The following is a 14,177-nucleotide window of genomic DNA, read 5'->3' on the forward strand; positions in this document are numbered from 1 at the left end:
GGGTGCCCTGGCGCGGTGAGGCGGCCGGCCCCGCAGCGCACCCCGCGCCGCCTGCTCCCCCGCGCCCTCTCCTCTCCCCGCGCCCCAAACTTTGCCTCCCGCGGCGGCTGCCCCTCGGCGGGCGCCCCGACATGTACCAGAGGATGCTCCGGTGCGGCGCCGAGCTGGGCTCGCCCGGGGGCGGCGGCGGCGGCGGCAACGCAGGGGGGCGCCTGGCCCTGCTCTGGATAGGCCCGCTCACCCTCACGAAGGAGGGAGAGGATGGGTGCCCTGGCGCGGTGAGGCGGCCGGCCCCGCAGCGCACCCCGCGCCGCCTGCTCCCCCGCGCCCTCTCCTCTCCCCGCGCCCCAAACTTTGCCTCCCGCGGCGGCTGCCCCTCGGCGGGCGCCCCGACATGTACCAGAGGATGCTCCGGTGCGGCGCCGAGCTGGGCTCGCCCGGGGGCGGCGGCGGCGGCGGCAACGCAGGGGGGCGCCTGGCCCTGCTCTGGATAGTCCCGCTCACCCTCAGCGGCCTCCTAGGAGTGGCGTGGGGGGCGTCCAGTTTGGGAGCGCACCACATCCACCATTTCCATGGCAGCAGCAAGCATCATTCAGTGCCTATTGCAATCTACAGGTCACCGGCATCCTTGCGAGGCGGACACGGTGGGTCTGCGATGCCAAGTTCTCGCGGGTTACCCCCTCGCTCCCCCCTTCCAACCCGGCACTCGCTGCTGGGCCCCTAAGGCTCAGAGAAATGGGAGCGCGAGAAAAGGGAGGTGCATTTGGGTGTGTTTGGTGGGTGCCACTTATCTCTTTGAAGACAATAGAAAGGGGCTGAGGGAAGGCGTCGCGGGTGTTTGTGGTGAGGGTGGGAGGGGCGTTCCTCGTCGAGGTGCGGGGAGAGAGATGTGGGCGCCTCTGAAAGGACCGCCCCGGCCAGGCGGCTGAGCCCCGCGGGAAGGGGGCGTCACTCGCCGGAAGGTCACTCAGTAGCCGGATGGGGCGCCGCGCTCCGGAGAGGGACCTGAGCGCCAGACAGAGGAGGGCTCTGCGGAGCCTTTTGTCTGTGCTGTGTGTGGTGCCCCACCTCCTGCCCAGCTTCCCCGGCCTGGGGGACGGACAGACTCCAGCCCGCACATTCCTCCAAAGTGCGCCCAGTGCAGTGACATCGAGGCAGTCCCGGGACTCACCCAGCAGGATGCCAATCCCTTTTGCCCCCTCCTTTTCCCTTCATTAGAGAAGGCACGGAGGGGACCTCTGGACACCATTCCCCTTCCATCCACTCCACACAATGCATTCCTTTTTCTTGGTAATTAGGCTGGGTTATTTTCTAAATGGAGCAGAGAGAGGCTTGGCTACACAACCCATCTCCCTGAGGATCATGTTTGAAGGCTGTTGGGATAAGAAGGTTCTGTTTCCTCCCTTCTCAGTGTATAGTGCTTTCCAGGGAGGGCAAGTGAGTCGATGCGGGTTGGGCTAAGCCAGGAGGTCTGCCTGAAGGAGAAGTCAGAGCCACGGGAATCTATTCTCCTAATCCCTGGTTCTTTTGTAAAGAGCAGAGTGTGAAGAAAAGCCTTGGTTGGCAGGTTTCTTCTCCAGAGTGGCCAACAATGTGAGGCCAGGTTCCACTCATCTTCAGATAACAATGCTTATTTTATATTCCTTGAATTGACAAAACATAAAACATTACAATGTTTTTGTGAGTCATCTCCCACTCCTAATCTTTCTTCTCCACCAGTGTAAAAATCCACTCCTTTAGAAAGCAGAGTGGAAGTTGCACACACTTTTCCCTTTTCCACCTTCTTGTTGCAGGGCCCATTCATCTTTCAGACTTCGGTCAGCCCTGGATCCTTTGCCCCTGTCCCCATTTAATTTTCTCCCCCGAGCCGCTGCTAGTGCTAACACAACGGCTCCCTTCCCCAGAGACAGAGGCGGCTTCCCATCCGGGGGCAATTCTGGTTAGATATGAGAAGCTGTAGGATACTCTAACAAAAGAGAAACCAAGCCCCCCTGGCAACTCCTCTTTGGGAGTGGAAGAGAGAAACACTTAATCGTGGGTCCTAGGAATTGGATCCTTTCCTCTTTCCCCTAGTCCTCCAACAAGGATCCTCTCCAGTTGAGAGTGGCTAATATAGAGACAGCAGTGATAGCCCAGTCTGTGGCTTCCTAGCTACAAGTACCAGATGCTGCTGAAACAGTGAGGAGTTTCTGGTGCTCTCACCACTTGCTCACAGAATTCTAGGAGCTTGTTGCTACCTTTACCTGGGTGCAGTTCTCCGTCACTGCCCTGCCTTTGTGCAGAACTGTGTGGGTCCTGTAGGAGGGAGGTGAGCTAGGGCGCAGGAAGGGCAGACAGAACGTGGCTGGGTGGGTGTGTTAGCCAGATGGGGGTATACAAGGAGGTGGGGCGACTAATTGTTACCAGTGGGAAGCACTTGGCTAATAATTTCATATGCATATTAACTTCTCCTGTTCCGTGGCTTTGCCTCTCTCCAGAGGGAGGAGGAGGCTGAGGCTGAATGAGGAGAATGCCTGGGGATGTGGGGAGAGGAGAACACCAAGCAAGGGTCCCTGCTGCAGAGTCAGGCACTCCTTTCCCCTTGCCACTGCAGCTTGTGCTCCATCAGGCGCCGTCTGCTGGTCTTTACGAATATTTCTTCCCCTCCAGCACACAGTGATTGTCTCTGAATGTGCATGCGAAATCAGGCACATCTATCACTGAAAGAGAGAATAATAAAAAAGTGGAGAAAATTGTGTTTGAGCAGCAGTTAGTATAATTCTTTTGGGTCAAAGAACTTTCTCTTTCCTTTGAAGGTTCTATTGGATGGTCATATTTGTTTGTTCTTAGAACTCTCCCTACCCTCCCCACACTCCTTTTGGAAGAGGCTGACACTCTGATTCTCTCTCTCTTTTTTTTTGTTTAATCAGAGGAGCAAACTTACCCTTCAGTGGCCAGCCCCTGCCAAATAAAAGCCAGTCGTGAGTTTTTCATATTTCATTTCTCCCCTCCCTTGAAAAGAAAAGAAGGAGGAGAAGAATTCTACAGAGAACAATCAAGGAGCATTAGGATGAAAAGGCAGCCTCTGAGGGTGGAGGATGGAGCAATGAGAGTGAGGTGGGAATGCAGAGGGGCTGGAAGCAGGGCAGGCAGGGCGATGGCTTAAAGAGACCTAATGAGAAAGAGGTGATGTTGAATTTGGTGGGTCAATAAGCTCCCTGAATATTTAGCTAATTACTTAGACAAAGGGCCCACAAGGAAAGAATCTTTGAGTCTAATAAATGAGGGTGAAGGGAAAGCACAAAGGTAAATGACAATATGAAAAATTCCTAGCTGAAAATCAGGACGGGTGAAAATGGGGTTTAGTTCAAAATTCGAGACTATTGGAAATATATGTGTGTAGATGAACAAATGAACCAGCCTGTTTCATTGCAAGACTTTTTTTTTTTTTTCTTTCATGACAGGGAATGCATGTATACACTCAAATGTGTGAAAGAAAATTCACGAGTGGTATATTTTAAGGAATAAAATTGGGTCTCCTACTATGTTTTGAAAACTGCTAGGTTGACTATCCAGGTTCATTCTTCTTCATTTTCTCATCATGCCATGCTTCATTTGCACTATTATGAGGTGTCATTTACAAGGTTTGCGGGGTACATAGAGTGCTCATAGCTACCCAGAGCTATGTACAAGCTGACCTAGTTGCAGAGATTATGAGGATTTTTTTAAAAGTTCATATGAAAAGCAGGTTTTAAGAACACTGCAGGGCTCCACTTTATTTTGCATGTATGCAAACACATAAACAGTGTAACTACCTTTATAAATTTTTTTTTCCTAGTTAAATAGACAGAGAACTGTGTGAGTGTAAATGATAAAAAAGCAGGCCTGCTTGTAATTAAGAATGCTACTTAAAGCCAGCAAGAGTCCAGAATAGACCAGTGTGCTCAGCCGATCCTGGTTTTGTTATGTGCCATATGTGTGGAGCATAGAATGATGTCAGTGCAATGCTCAGGTTCCCTTCTCAGCTCCCGGCTTTCCAAAGGACCTCTGCGTACTTTAGAAAATTATCAACAACATGGATGGACCTTGAGAGAATAATATTGAGTGAAACGAGTCAGGCAGAGAAAAAGAAATACCACATGTTCTCACTCATTGGTGGGAGCTAAAAATAAACAAATTAATTCACCCACATACACACACACAAAAAAACGGGGTGGGGGGTAGGGAAGAAGATATAACAACTATACTTTTTTGAAGTTGTTACAACAAGCAAACGGAAAGGACATTCTTGGGTGGGAGGGGAGAGAGGGAGGAGGGAGGGAGGTGTCGGTGATGGGCCATAATAATCAAATACATTGTATATTGAAAAAAAAAATAAATAAATAAACTAGTAAAATATTAAAAAATAAAAAATAAATAAAAAAAGAAAATTAGCTTAGAGCCTCTCAATAATTCCAGGAGATAAAAGGAGGAGAAAGCCATCATAGATCTGAGCACAGCAGTGCCAGCCATTCTCATCCCACAAATATGAACTCAGAAATTATATCACAGTGATTAGCTTATACTATTAAAGAGCAAAAGGGCTTTCCCAGAAGGAAATGTTAACAGATTTTAAAAATGTGGTTTGTAGTTGAAGCAGCCCAATGCTATTATAAAAGGATAATAATTACAGCTTAGATTTATAATGTCCCTCTTCCTGAGGCACTTTCAGTACACATGCTAAACTTCTAAGAGGAGTGGTGGGTTTTGGAGGGAGTTTGAATATCATTTTCCTGTAGGGATACTGAGGCATACTCATAGATGGGCCAAAAAATAGAGCCAAAGCTCCAATCTAAGTCAAAGAGAAATGAGAATCAAGGCTTTGTCGCCCATAGCTCAGAGCAATTCCACGAACTCAAAGGTTTTTAAACTCAAACTGAGAGGGTCCTCCATGTGGTTTTAATGGTTGATCCCTTGGAGCCGCAATCATCACAAGGAACACAGCCCAGAGTTTTGCTTCTAGCAGGTATTAACAATAATGCATACTGTAAGAAAAGCTGATAGCATCTCACTGGTGTCGCACAGGTCACTTCACTGATGTGGCTGAGGAGGTTTTTGTCTTTCTGTTGTTTTTCTAGGAGCCAGGAAGTTGCTGTTTAATAGGGTGATTTCTTTGCTCTATTGTGTAGCAACCAAGAGAGTTAGCAAAACCTTTCACAATATACTTGACACTGAAGAAAGATTTAGCTGTTATGGTAATTAATTCATATGTATGACCTAGAACATTTTTGGTTGTGAATATTCTACTGAAATAGACATTGCTGCTCAAAACCTCTTCCTTACTTTGGCTTCTTGAACAAAAATGTTCATCACTGAAATGCTGTTTTAAACAAGATGGCCAGCTTATATTTCTGAAAGAATCTCTCATGATCAAAGTAATCCTGGTACTGTAGAGTAATTTTTGGTTGCCCCAAACTTTAACATATTTATTCCTTAGATTGTCCATTTATTCATCTGGTATATATATCATAAGCACCTAGTATGGCAATGTTTTTGTGTTTGCATAGTAGATATCATGGAGGGCCAGAGAATAATAGGGATAATGGGAGTATGGGTGAGGGAGGAAGAGCCAGGGTACCCAAGGCACAGCAATCAAGGTGTTTCCAACTTAGTTCTAAAAACCCGAGCTACTGTTCGAAAGAGTTAATCTCCAAACTGACAAATAAAACTTCTTTTTAAAAACAGGTGGTCTGTAAGCAAAATGCAAAAATCATAAAGTTTATGTATATGTAGCAGTCATTTGAGATTCAACATGAAATGATCTGATAAAACATCAAAATCGTGTATTTTATCTACATCACTTTTTATTGTCCTTTAATATTAATGTTCTAGAAACAGCTCCTTGCACAATTGCTTTCCACCAAGTTGCTGCATATATTTCTTCTAATAAAACATACAGCTTTTATTTTATTTTATGTTCAAACAAAACATTTGCTTGTTTTGCAAATGTATTTAAGACAGGAGATTCATTGATTTAAATTCACACTAATTTATAAATAATTGAGGCTTGGTCTGGAGAAGATAATTTTCAGAAACATCTATGTGAAAATTTGGCAGTTGCCATTTACTAACATTGTGTAAATTTACTAAACTACTTATCTTCACTAAAAATATTTTCTCAGTCTATAAAATGAAAATACCAGTTATATCTCAGGGAAGGATAAATGAGACCATGAATTTGAAAAGTCCCCAGACTGTGATAGGCCCCCAATAATATTTTTTTTAATTATTAAAAAAGACTTCAAAGAGTAGCCACATGTAGTGGAAACTACACATCTTGAAATCAGGAGATCAGCGTTCTATTGTTGATTCAGCCAGTTATTAACTGTGTGACTTCTAGAATTCAATTACTGTTTTAAACATCAACACTCCTTTAGCTCTGAAGTTTGAGGAGTACATTCCTCTCATTTTATTGATGTGACAACAAATGTCTAAATAATTTAAGTGGACTGGAGTCATAGGGTCACAACAAATTAGTAGCAGAGTTAGATGTAGAACCCAGATTTTCTAACTTATCTTCTTCCTTATATAGAACACTCTTCCATGAAGCATTTGCTCCAGTAGTGGGAGAATCTGAACATTATGTAACCAAAGGCAGTTCCTTTTAGATGATTACAGTTCCTTTTAGGTGATTTCTTCAAGGAACAAGTGAACTTGGTTTATGTAGAGAAAACCATCCTTACTCTCCTGTTGCCCGTCACTATAGTCTGCCATCGTTGACTCATTGATACTGCATCATGTGCCACTTTTTAATGAAAAACATAGTTTTTGAGATGTTAACAATACTGTTAATGAGATTGAGCATAGCTTTTGATATTGTTTTGTCTTTCATATGCTCAGTGTTTTTGTTTGTTTGTTGTTTGTTTTCCTCTCTCTCTCTCTCTCTCTCTCTCTCTCTCTCTCTTAATTGGACTAGCAGACCTCTAAGATTATTTACAGTTTTAAGATTCCTGCTAATAAGGATCTCTTAAAATTCTCATGCTCTTGTTGTCTTTTCCTGGAGCCTTGTTGATTCTAAGGATACTGTGACTGGAGATACTTTTGCAAAGATTGAATTCAGGTCCCTTAAGCCATCCATTTCTTCTTGTCATTATTTAGGGGGTGACTTATTTAGATGTACAGGACCCATGGTGCGGGGGTCAGATTCAGAGTCCATGTTTGCCTAGTACGTGCCTCTCAACTGAGGTCCCAACTGAGGAATGTCTCTTAGAAAGTCACCTGCTTCCTTCACTTTTTGCTCAGCCCTTTCTGGTCTGTGGGATGTAGACTATGCCTCCACATAGAACCTTGCAATAGCCTTTTAAAATATCCCATTTTCACAAAATGCAAGATTTTTTAGTGTTGGTCACATAACAATACATTATCTCAAGCTTTTGACATAACTGAGTGAAAGCAAATATCTTTTAAGTATGTATTTCAACAGCACCTTCATGTAAAGTATCTAATTTAATCATCATCACAACCCTGGCAAGGGCTTATATCATCATTTTGCTGACAAGGAAACAGATTTATAGAATTGATGATTCTGCCAGGGTTACTTCATTAATAAGTAGCCACAGTACTTTTTCTTTTGGATGACAATATGATAAGAGGCACGGTTTTGAGAAAAGTTAATGCATTTGAATTTAGAAGACCTGAATTTTTGTCCCAATGTCATCACTTTCCAATTTACTTCTCAAAAAATTGTTTTTTTCATTAAGAATAAAATTAGACGAAAAAAGAGTATCTAGCATACAGTTATTAAGAATTTCCAGTGAATATAGACGTAAAATTTATATCTGTATTCAAATGGAAAGAATTTTAGCTAATATTACATTGTGATACTTAGTTGGTAAATAAATAGTAAGGTGGAAATAATAAATAAACAAAGATCATTTCCAAATTCAGCTTGAAGGTCTATATTCAGGCAGTGATAAAAAATGTTATTAATCAAATAATAAAAATTATACTATAAAGCTTTATGACTAAAAGATAATGATCCCTGGACAGATTTCCTTTTAATCACCAAGTGTACAGGCAGATAAGAAGAGCCTGCTCTGTTGATGGTGTGGACTTAATATCTATGAGATTTGTGTATTAGAACTGAGGCAGTATAGAAAAGTGTTTTTCCACTGAATTTTCTAGTTATGTAGTTTTATGTGGTTTCATATTAAGTTTTATATGAAGCTTCTACAAATCTTGTAGCCATTTTTACTGGGAAATTCAAAATACGGGACCCTTTTGGCTATGGGATCCCCAGTGTAAGTGTATTACATAATATGACCTAAAGTTTTTTAAAGCAAGGTTGTGGATTTTATATGTTTGTGTATGTTTGGAGATTTGTTTTTCAAATGACTAAAATTGGTGAGAGAGAGTAATATGATATATCCCTGACAGTTAACAACTAGAAGCAAAACTTTTAAGCAAACAGCAAGGGAGTGCTTTTTAATGTGTAGTAAAATATAAGGCAGTGACATTTACTGATTTGGACATCACTTCTGCATGGTTTTGGTTTTCTGGGTTGCCATTGAACTAACATTAGTACATGTAATTATTTATGTGGTTCTGCCTGTCTTGGCTGTTAGTTGCCATCTGGTCATCATGGCATATTTTTTTAGATGACTACAGAATGGAGAGCTACTAAAGAGAAGTGCTATTTTGATACTTCTTAAAATAGATAATTTTGGATTCTGAAGTCTCTAATTTTACATTAAGATTGAATTATCTAAAGTGTGGATAGTTACAAAGCATAAAACACATCACTGTGAATGATTATGAAACTGTTCTAAAATATACATTCACAGCAAAGCTCAGTGCCATGATACTCTCACCCTGTCCGGTTAGCACTTTTATTTGGCATTCAACAGTACACTTTAAAGATGTGTGTAGTTTTTGTAATGAACTTTGCTTTAAAATTTTTGAAGTTTTTTCTTTGTTAATCTAATGAATGTTTTACTTTCTATCTATGTATCTATGTCATTTTATGTGTATTTATCCTTTTTAATGATCAAGTATATTACAATGTGGTATAGAGAATACTGGAGCATGATGAATTTAAATACCTCTGGGAATTTTTGCCTAGATGATGTATGTAGATAATGAAGTTTTTATTGGGTTTGCAGGGCATTAATAGTCTACTTCCTTCACATTTCATATTGATTTCTGGAAATCTTGTCTTATTGGGCCATTTATACCTACACAGTCATTGAAAATTGATCATTTTCTAGATTACATCTTTCCACAGTTGAAGTAGAGGAACTTTCCTCAATATTCTAAGCTACATTTCCTTGAAGTTCACACTTAAGATTTTCAAAATTGCAATGTGTTGTATCAATCATTTTTCATGTCTATTGTCAAAGTATTAAGATGTGGAAAAAGGTGAATCATAAGTTAATCTCTGCTGGCAGAGATTAATTGTCAGTGGTTAAATTGGACATGCTGTTAAATAAGCAAATAATGAACAGTATTTGGTTTCCCCATTCATTCTTTTCCTTGGGACTTGTCCTAAGTGAGATACAGAGTTTTTTTTGTTTGTTTGTTTGTTTTGTTTTTTTTTTTTGATACAGAGTTTTTTATACTGCTCATAGATAACATCATATTGTAATCAAGAGTGGAATACTGCTGATGGGTTTCTGATAAAATTCTTTATAGAAAAGCCTTGTGTTTTAGTATATACACGAGAGATTGATGTCTGGGTGTCTTTGTAATGACTAAAATATATAACAGTTTATTTGTACTTGGTGGCAATAAAACTTTTGTCTCTGTAATCTTTTCTTTAAATGTAAAACTTTGTTTTTTAAAATAAGTTAAAAGTTTAATTATCTTTACAGAAGAAATTAATTAAAATCTTGGCTTATAGTGAGGAAATGACTTAAATATAGTAGGGGTATTTTACTATTGTAATTCTCTCCAGTAAAAGGACTGTGCAGAGAAAGAAATAAGACTGTGTAAAATGATAGGAATGGCCAATTACAACTTTTATTTATTGCACAATCACATAGTGCTTATATGCCAGGTGTGGTTCTAAACTCTTAACGAATGTCAACTCATTTAACACTAACCACAACTCTGTGAAGTAGATACTATTAATCTCCCATTTTACACATAAAGATATTGAGGCACAGCAAGGTTAAGAATTAGCCAAGTTTACAAAACTGAAGTTGTGTGGCCTGGATTTAAACCCAAGTCGGCTTACTCAGAAGTCCATGCTCTTAGCTCTTACATTATGCTGTCAACAAATGTAATTTATCCTGACTGAGCATTTTGTTTTCTTCTGTAGCCTTTATCATTAGTGGTCCTTAACAGACCAACTGAGGATGACTCTCTGGATTTACTTTATCTGATTTCCAACAAGTCATGTCTCCGAAGGTTTAATGCCTTCCTCTTATCTTCTGATTTGGTTTTAGGCATTGCACTTAACTACACAGGGCATCAGGAGCCTTCCCTGTGCCTTCCTTTCTCGTTGCTTTATTTGTTTGGACTGATTTATTAATCTCAACATCCACCACCACATCAAGAGTACAGGCATGATTGATTTAAGATGTTTATTAATGTTTATTAACTACTTTCATTCTAGTTGGCAAATACGTTCCTCACCAAATTGATAATGTGTTATGATAAAAGACTAATTTGCAAGTGCAGCCATGATTTACAATTAAAAGTGAACAGTTGTGATGAGTCTGATTATTTTGATTATATTCTCCTGAGATGAAAGGAATCCTTCTGTAAATGGTTAAATAAAATAGTATAATTCTGAAGGCAGGATACAGAGAAAAGACTGACAATTAATAAACTACTTTGAGTGTCTTAATTTTAATTATGTTTTTTTAATAATGAAGCCTTGAGGATTTTTTTTTTTTTTGTCCTTTTTGAAACCAGCCGCACCGTGCTCAGCCAGTGAGCTCGCCGGCCATCCCTATATAGGATCCAAACCCGCGGCAGGAGCGCTGCTGTGCTCCCAGTGCCACACTCTCCCAAGTCGCCATGGGCTCGGCCCAGCCTTGAGGATTTTAAAAATCAAATTGTGTTGGTTATATATGCATGGTATTGAACGACTACATGAAGAATTTACACATTTCTACTATTCATGTCTAATGAGTTTTGAAATTAGACTATCAATGGGGGCGATGTTCAGAAAGGATAATAAATGCTTTGATATTTGAGTCTCTCAACTACATTTTTCTTAAAGATTCTTTTATTTCTTCAATTTAGTATTAGAATTTTTATTACAGCTTACTGGCATTCCACACATTCTACTTCGAATAACACTATAGGAATTCTGGGGATCCCTTGTGAGATAAAAGATTACTCTTATAGATCTCATTGTATCTACTTACTAACTGACCTTGGGCAAGTTTCTAAACCTCTCTGAGCCTCGGTTTTCTCAAGAGTAAAATAGGGCCCATAATATCTACTCCATAGGGTTGCTGTGAAGATTTGATATTTTGGGTAAACATCTGGCACAGGGCCTGATAAATTGTGGCTTCTCAAGTGATAGATGAACCTCTCTCCAATGGTGGGTCTTTGCTCTGGAATAAAAACAGACAGGAATGAGGGTAGTTATAAGGAAAGCTATCCTCAGAGTCTTTTAAAACGTATTGCACTTTTATCATTCTTGATTGATATGGTAGTTTCTAAAATAAAGACAAGGAGTTGAAATTAAGATCCCTTCCTGGCATTCAATTCATCTAAAAGAGGATAACACATACTTAACAAGAGGATATTATGTAGAAACCCAACAATTTGTATGCCCTCTGTCCACATGGGAGTTAAACCGGGAAGCCAGCATGATGACTGAACTGTCAAGGCTTTTGCTGCATCTTAGTGTTGAACTTTTTTTTTCTTTGAGAAAATTCTTCTAGAATTTATATTAGGTCTCCTGAAAATAAGGTGAGGACCAGGCCGGCCCGGTGGCACACTGCTACAGTGCGCCGCTTGGGAGCGCGGCGGCGCTCACGCCGAGGGTTCAGATCCCACATACAGACCAGCCACTCACTGGCTGAGCGAGGTGCGGGCACAACACCGAGGGTTGCGATCCCCTTGCCAGACCCGGTCCGGTCCGGCACGACACTGAGGGTTGCGATCCGTTGCCGGTCACGAAAAAAGACAAAAAGGAAAAAAACAAAAAAAAGGTGAGGGAGGAGAGAAAAGAGATGAAGAGAGATTTAGGAAAATTATTCCTCATTCTCTTTCCCATTCAGCCTCTGAAAATTTCAGCAAACACAAAGCTATCTTTACCTGGCTGTATTGCAGCTGAAAGAGATTTCAGTAAGAGAAACAGGGCTTCCTAGCCCAGAATCACAAATGTCACTTCTTTTAGTGTGATCACTTTGATGCTTATGCCATAGCTGAATGTTAAGTCTAGCATTTAAATAGCACACACATTTCAGAACACTACAATGAAAATACCCAGGAACCATAATTTAATCATCTATTTTTAAAGCATAACTATCCAATTTCTTAAAATAAATGAATGTCTTAACAGGAACTTAATATCTGTGCTTAAAGTTTTTTCCTCCATTTTCCAGAAGGAGGCTCTTTTGGGGACTGTGTAGTAGGCAAAATTTTACGCTATTTCGAAGCAAATTCATTTCAGCTGTATGATCATCTGGACTGATATATACATTGGGATAGAGTCACTTTACAGGTTGACCCATCACTTCCACTCCCTAAAGTGTGAAGAAAGCCTTTGAGGTGACATCAACAGTCAGGAGACCTTAGGACTAGAGTAATTCAGTCAAAGGAGGATGTGTTAAAGACAAGAAGCTGGTATGATTAATGTTATTGTCTTTATTTTCCCTCCCGCAAAGTTCTAAGATATTCCCCTGAATATCTTAAAATGAAGGTGATTTTCTAGATAACAGATATTGGTGAAGTATGTTCTTAAAGAAAGCTTTGCCTGGCTCCTCTGGGGCTAACTGCATAGGTCTTATCTCATGCGTCCATACATTCCATAGTGTTTTGGAGAATCTGGAGACTTCAAATGGAGTGCCTGCCATTCTCGAAACAGGACCTCCAAAGAACATACCTTGACAATCTGTGCTGGGGCACTGTAAGTGTTTAGAAATCAAAGAAACAATTTCCAGCAAGGGATTCAGAAAATGATTCATGAAGGAGGTGGGTCTTTGGAGAAACTTTGAAAGATGGGTATATGGTGAGTTGAGAGAAACGCATTTTTATAGGAGAAAATTCCAAGAGGTGCAGATGCTGCCTTCACTTGTACGTTTTGTTTTCCAACAATACAATGATCACAAACTCGTTTTTTAAAATTCTAACATTTACTTGTACACATTTGTGGGGTGCAGTATGTTGTTTCAGTACATGCATATACTACACAATGATTCTACTCTCTACTTCTATGAGAACCACTTTTTTAAGAAAAATTAGATTCCACATATGAATGAAGATTATGCGGTATTTATCTTTCTGTGTCAATTTTTAAGAAATAACTCCAGACAATTGTTTCTGACCACTGAATGAGTGTGTGTGTGGGTATTTTCCTTAAATAGTTAGACCCACCAAATAACATACATATTTTTTCTTTTGGCCTTAAGGAAATACAGAGTATAGAAGACCTTGATTCTTAGTTGAGCTGAAAAACACAGTGATGTGCTCTCTACACGTTGTCTGAGAGCTGCCAGAGATGAGCACATTCCTGAGTGATAGACAAACACACGCATACAGACAAGAAGCTCCACAAGAGCAGGGAGGGGTTCCATCCTGCATATGCAAAGAGAATGGCAAGGGCGAGTCGTGCAGGGAGCTGACTTTCTGTTTTTACATAATTTCATTCATTCAGCCTCCTCATTCACAATATGCAGATATTTAAGCTATTACCAAAATGTGGATGTTTACATGCTCTGGGCTGGCAAATCACTTTTCCAGTGAGTGCCAAGAATACAGAGACCCATCAATCAACAAGTGCTTATCAAGTGCCTGCTGTTTGGGGTAAGAACATTGTTCCACTCTCTTCCAAAGGATCTAGAACCTGGAAGAGGCCCTCAACTCCATTCTGCTCTCTTGGACTTTCAAACTTAACCTGCCTGCTTCGTGTGTCCTTTCAAATACCTCAGGGAGGTTTTGCAGCATCCTGGAGCCGTAGGAGAGGTGAAAGCTACCTCTTTTACATACTCTAACTGCTTTCTTGACACACCAGAGGCCCCTCTGTACTATTGCATGGG

The 14,177-nt window shown here is 40.8% G+C and overlaps 1 protein-coding gene across 9 annotated transcripts in view; it reads left to right on the plus strand.

Annotated features, from left to right (window-relative positions):
• The window catches only part of NRXN1 (neurexin 1), a 682,451-nt gene that overhangs the window by 272,348 nt on the left and 395,926 nt on the right, over window positions 1-14,177 (plus strand). Inside the window, exon 1 of one of the 9 annotated variants that reach the window (XM_008588400.1) lies at window positions 327-644. The exons of 7 other annotated variants lie outside the window; for them this stretch is intronic. In XM_008588400.1, coding sequence (XP_008586622.1) covers window positions 395-644 — 250 coding nt within the window. In that variant the 5' untranslated portion in view covers window positions 327-394. Of the gene's footprint in view, window positions 1-326; window positions 645-14,177 lie in introns of those variants that run through there. One more of the 9 variants, XM_008588406.1, reaches the window with a different exon arrangement.

This window comes from Galeopterus variegatus, unplaced genomic scaffold (genome assembly GCF_000696425.1).
Source record: "Galeopterus variegatus unplaced genomic scaffold, G_variegatus-3.0.2 Scaffold125, whole genome shotgun sequence".
Taxonomy (NCBI): domain Eukaryota; kingdom Metazoa; phylum Chordata; class Mammalia; order Dermoptera; family Cynocephalidae; genus Galeopterus; species Galeopterus variegatus.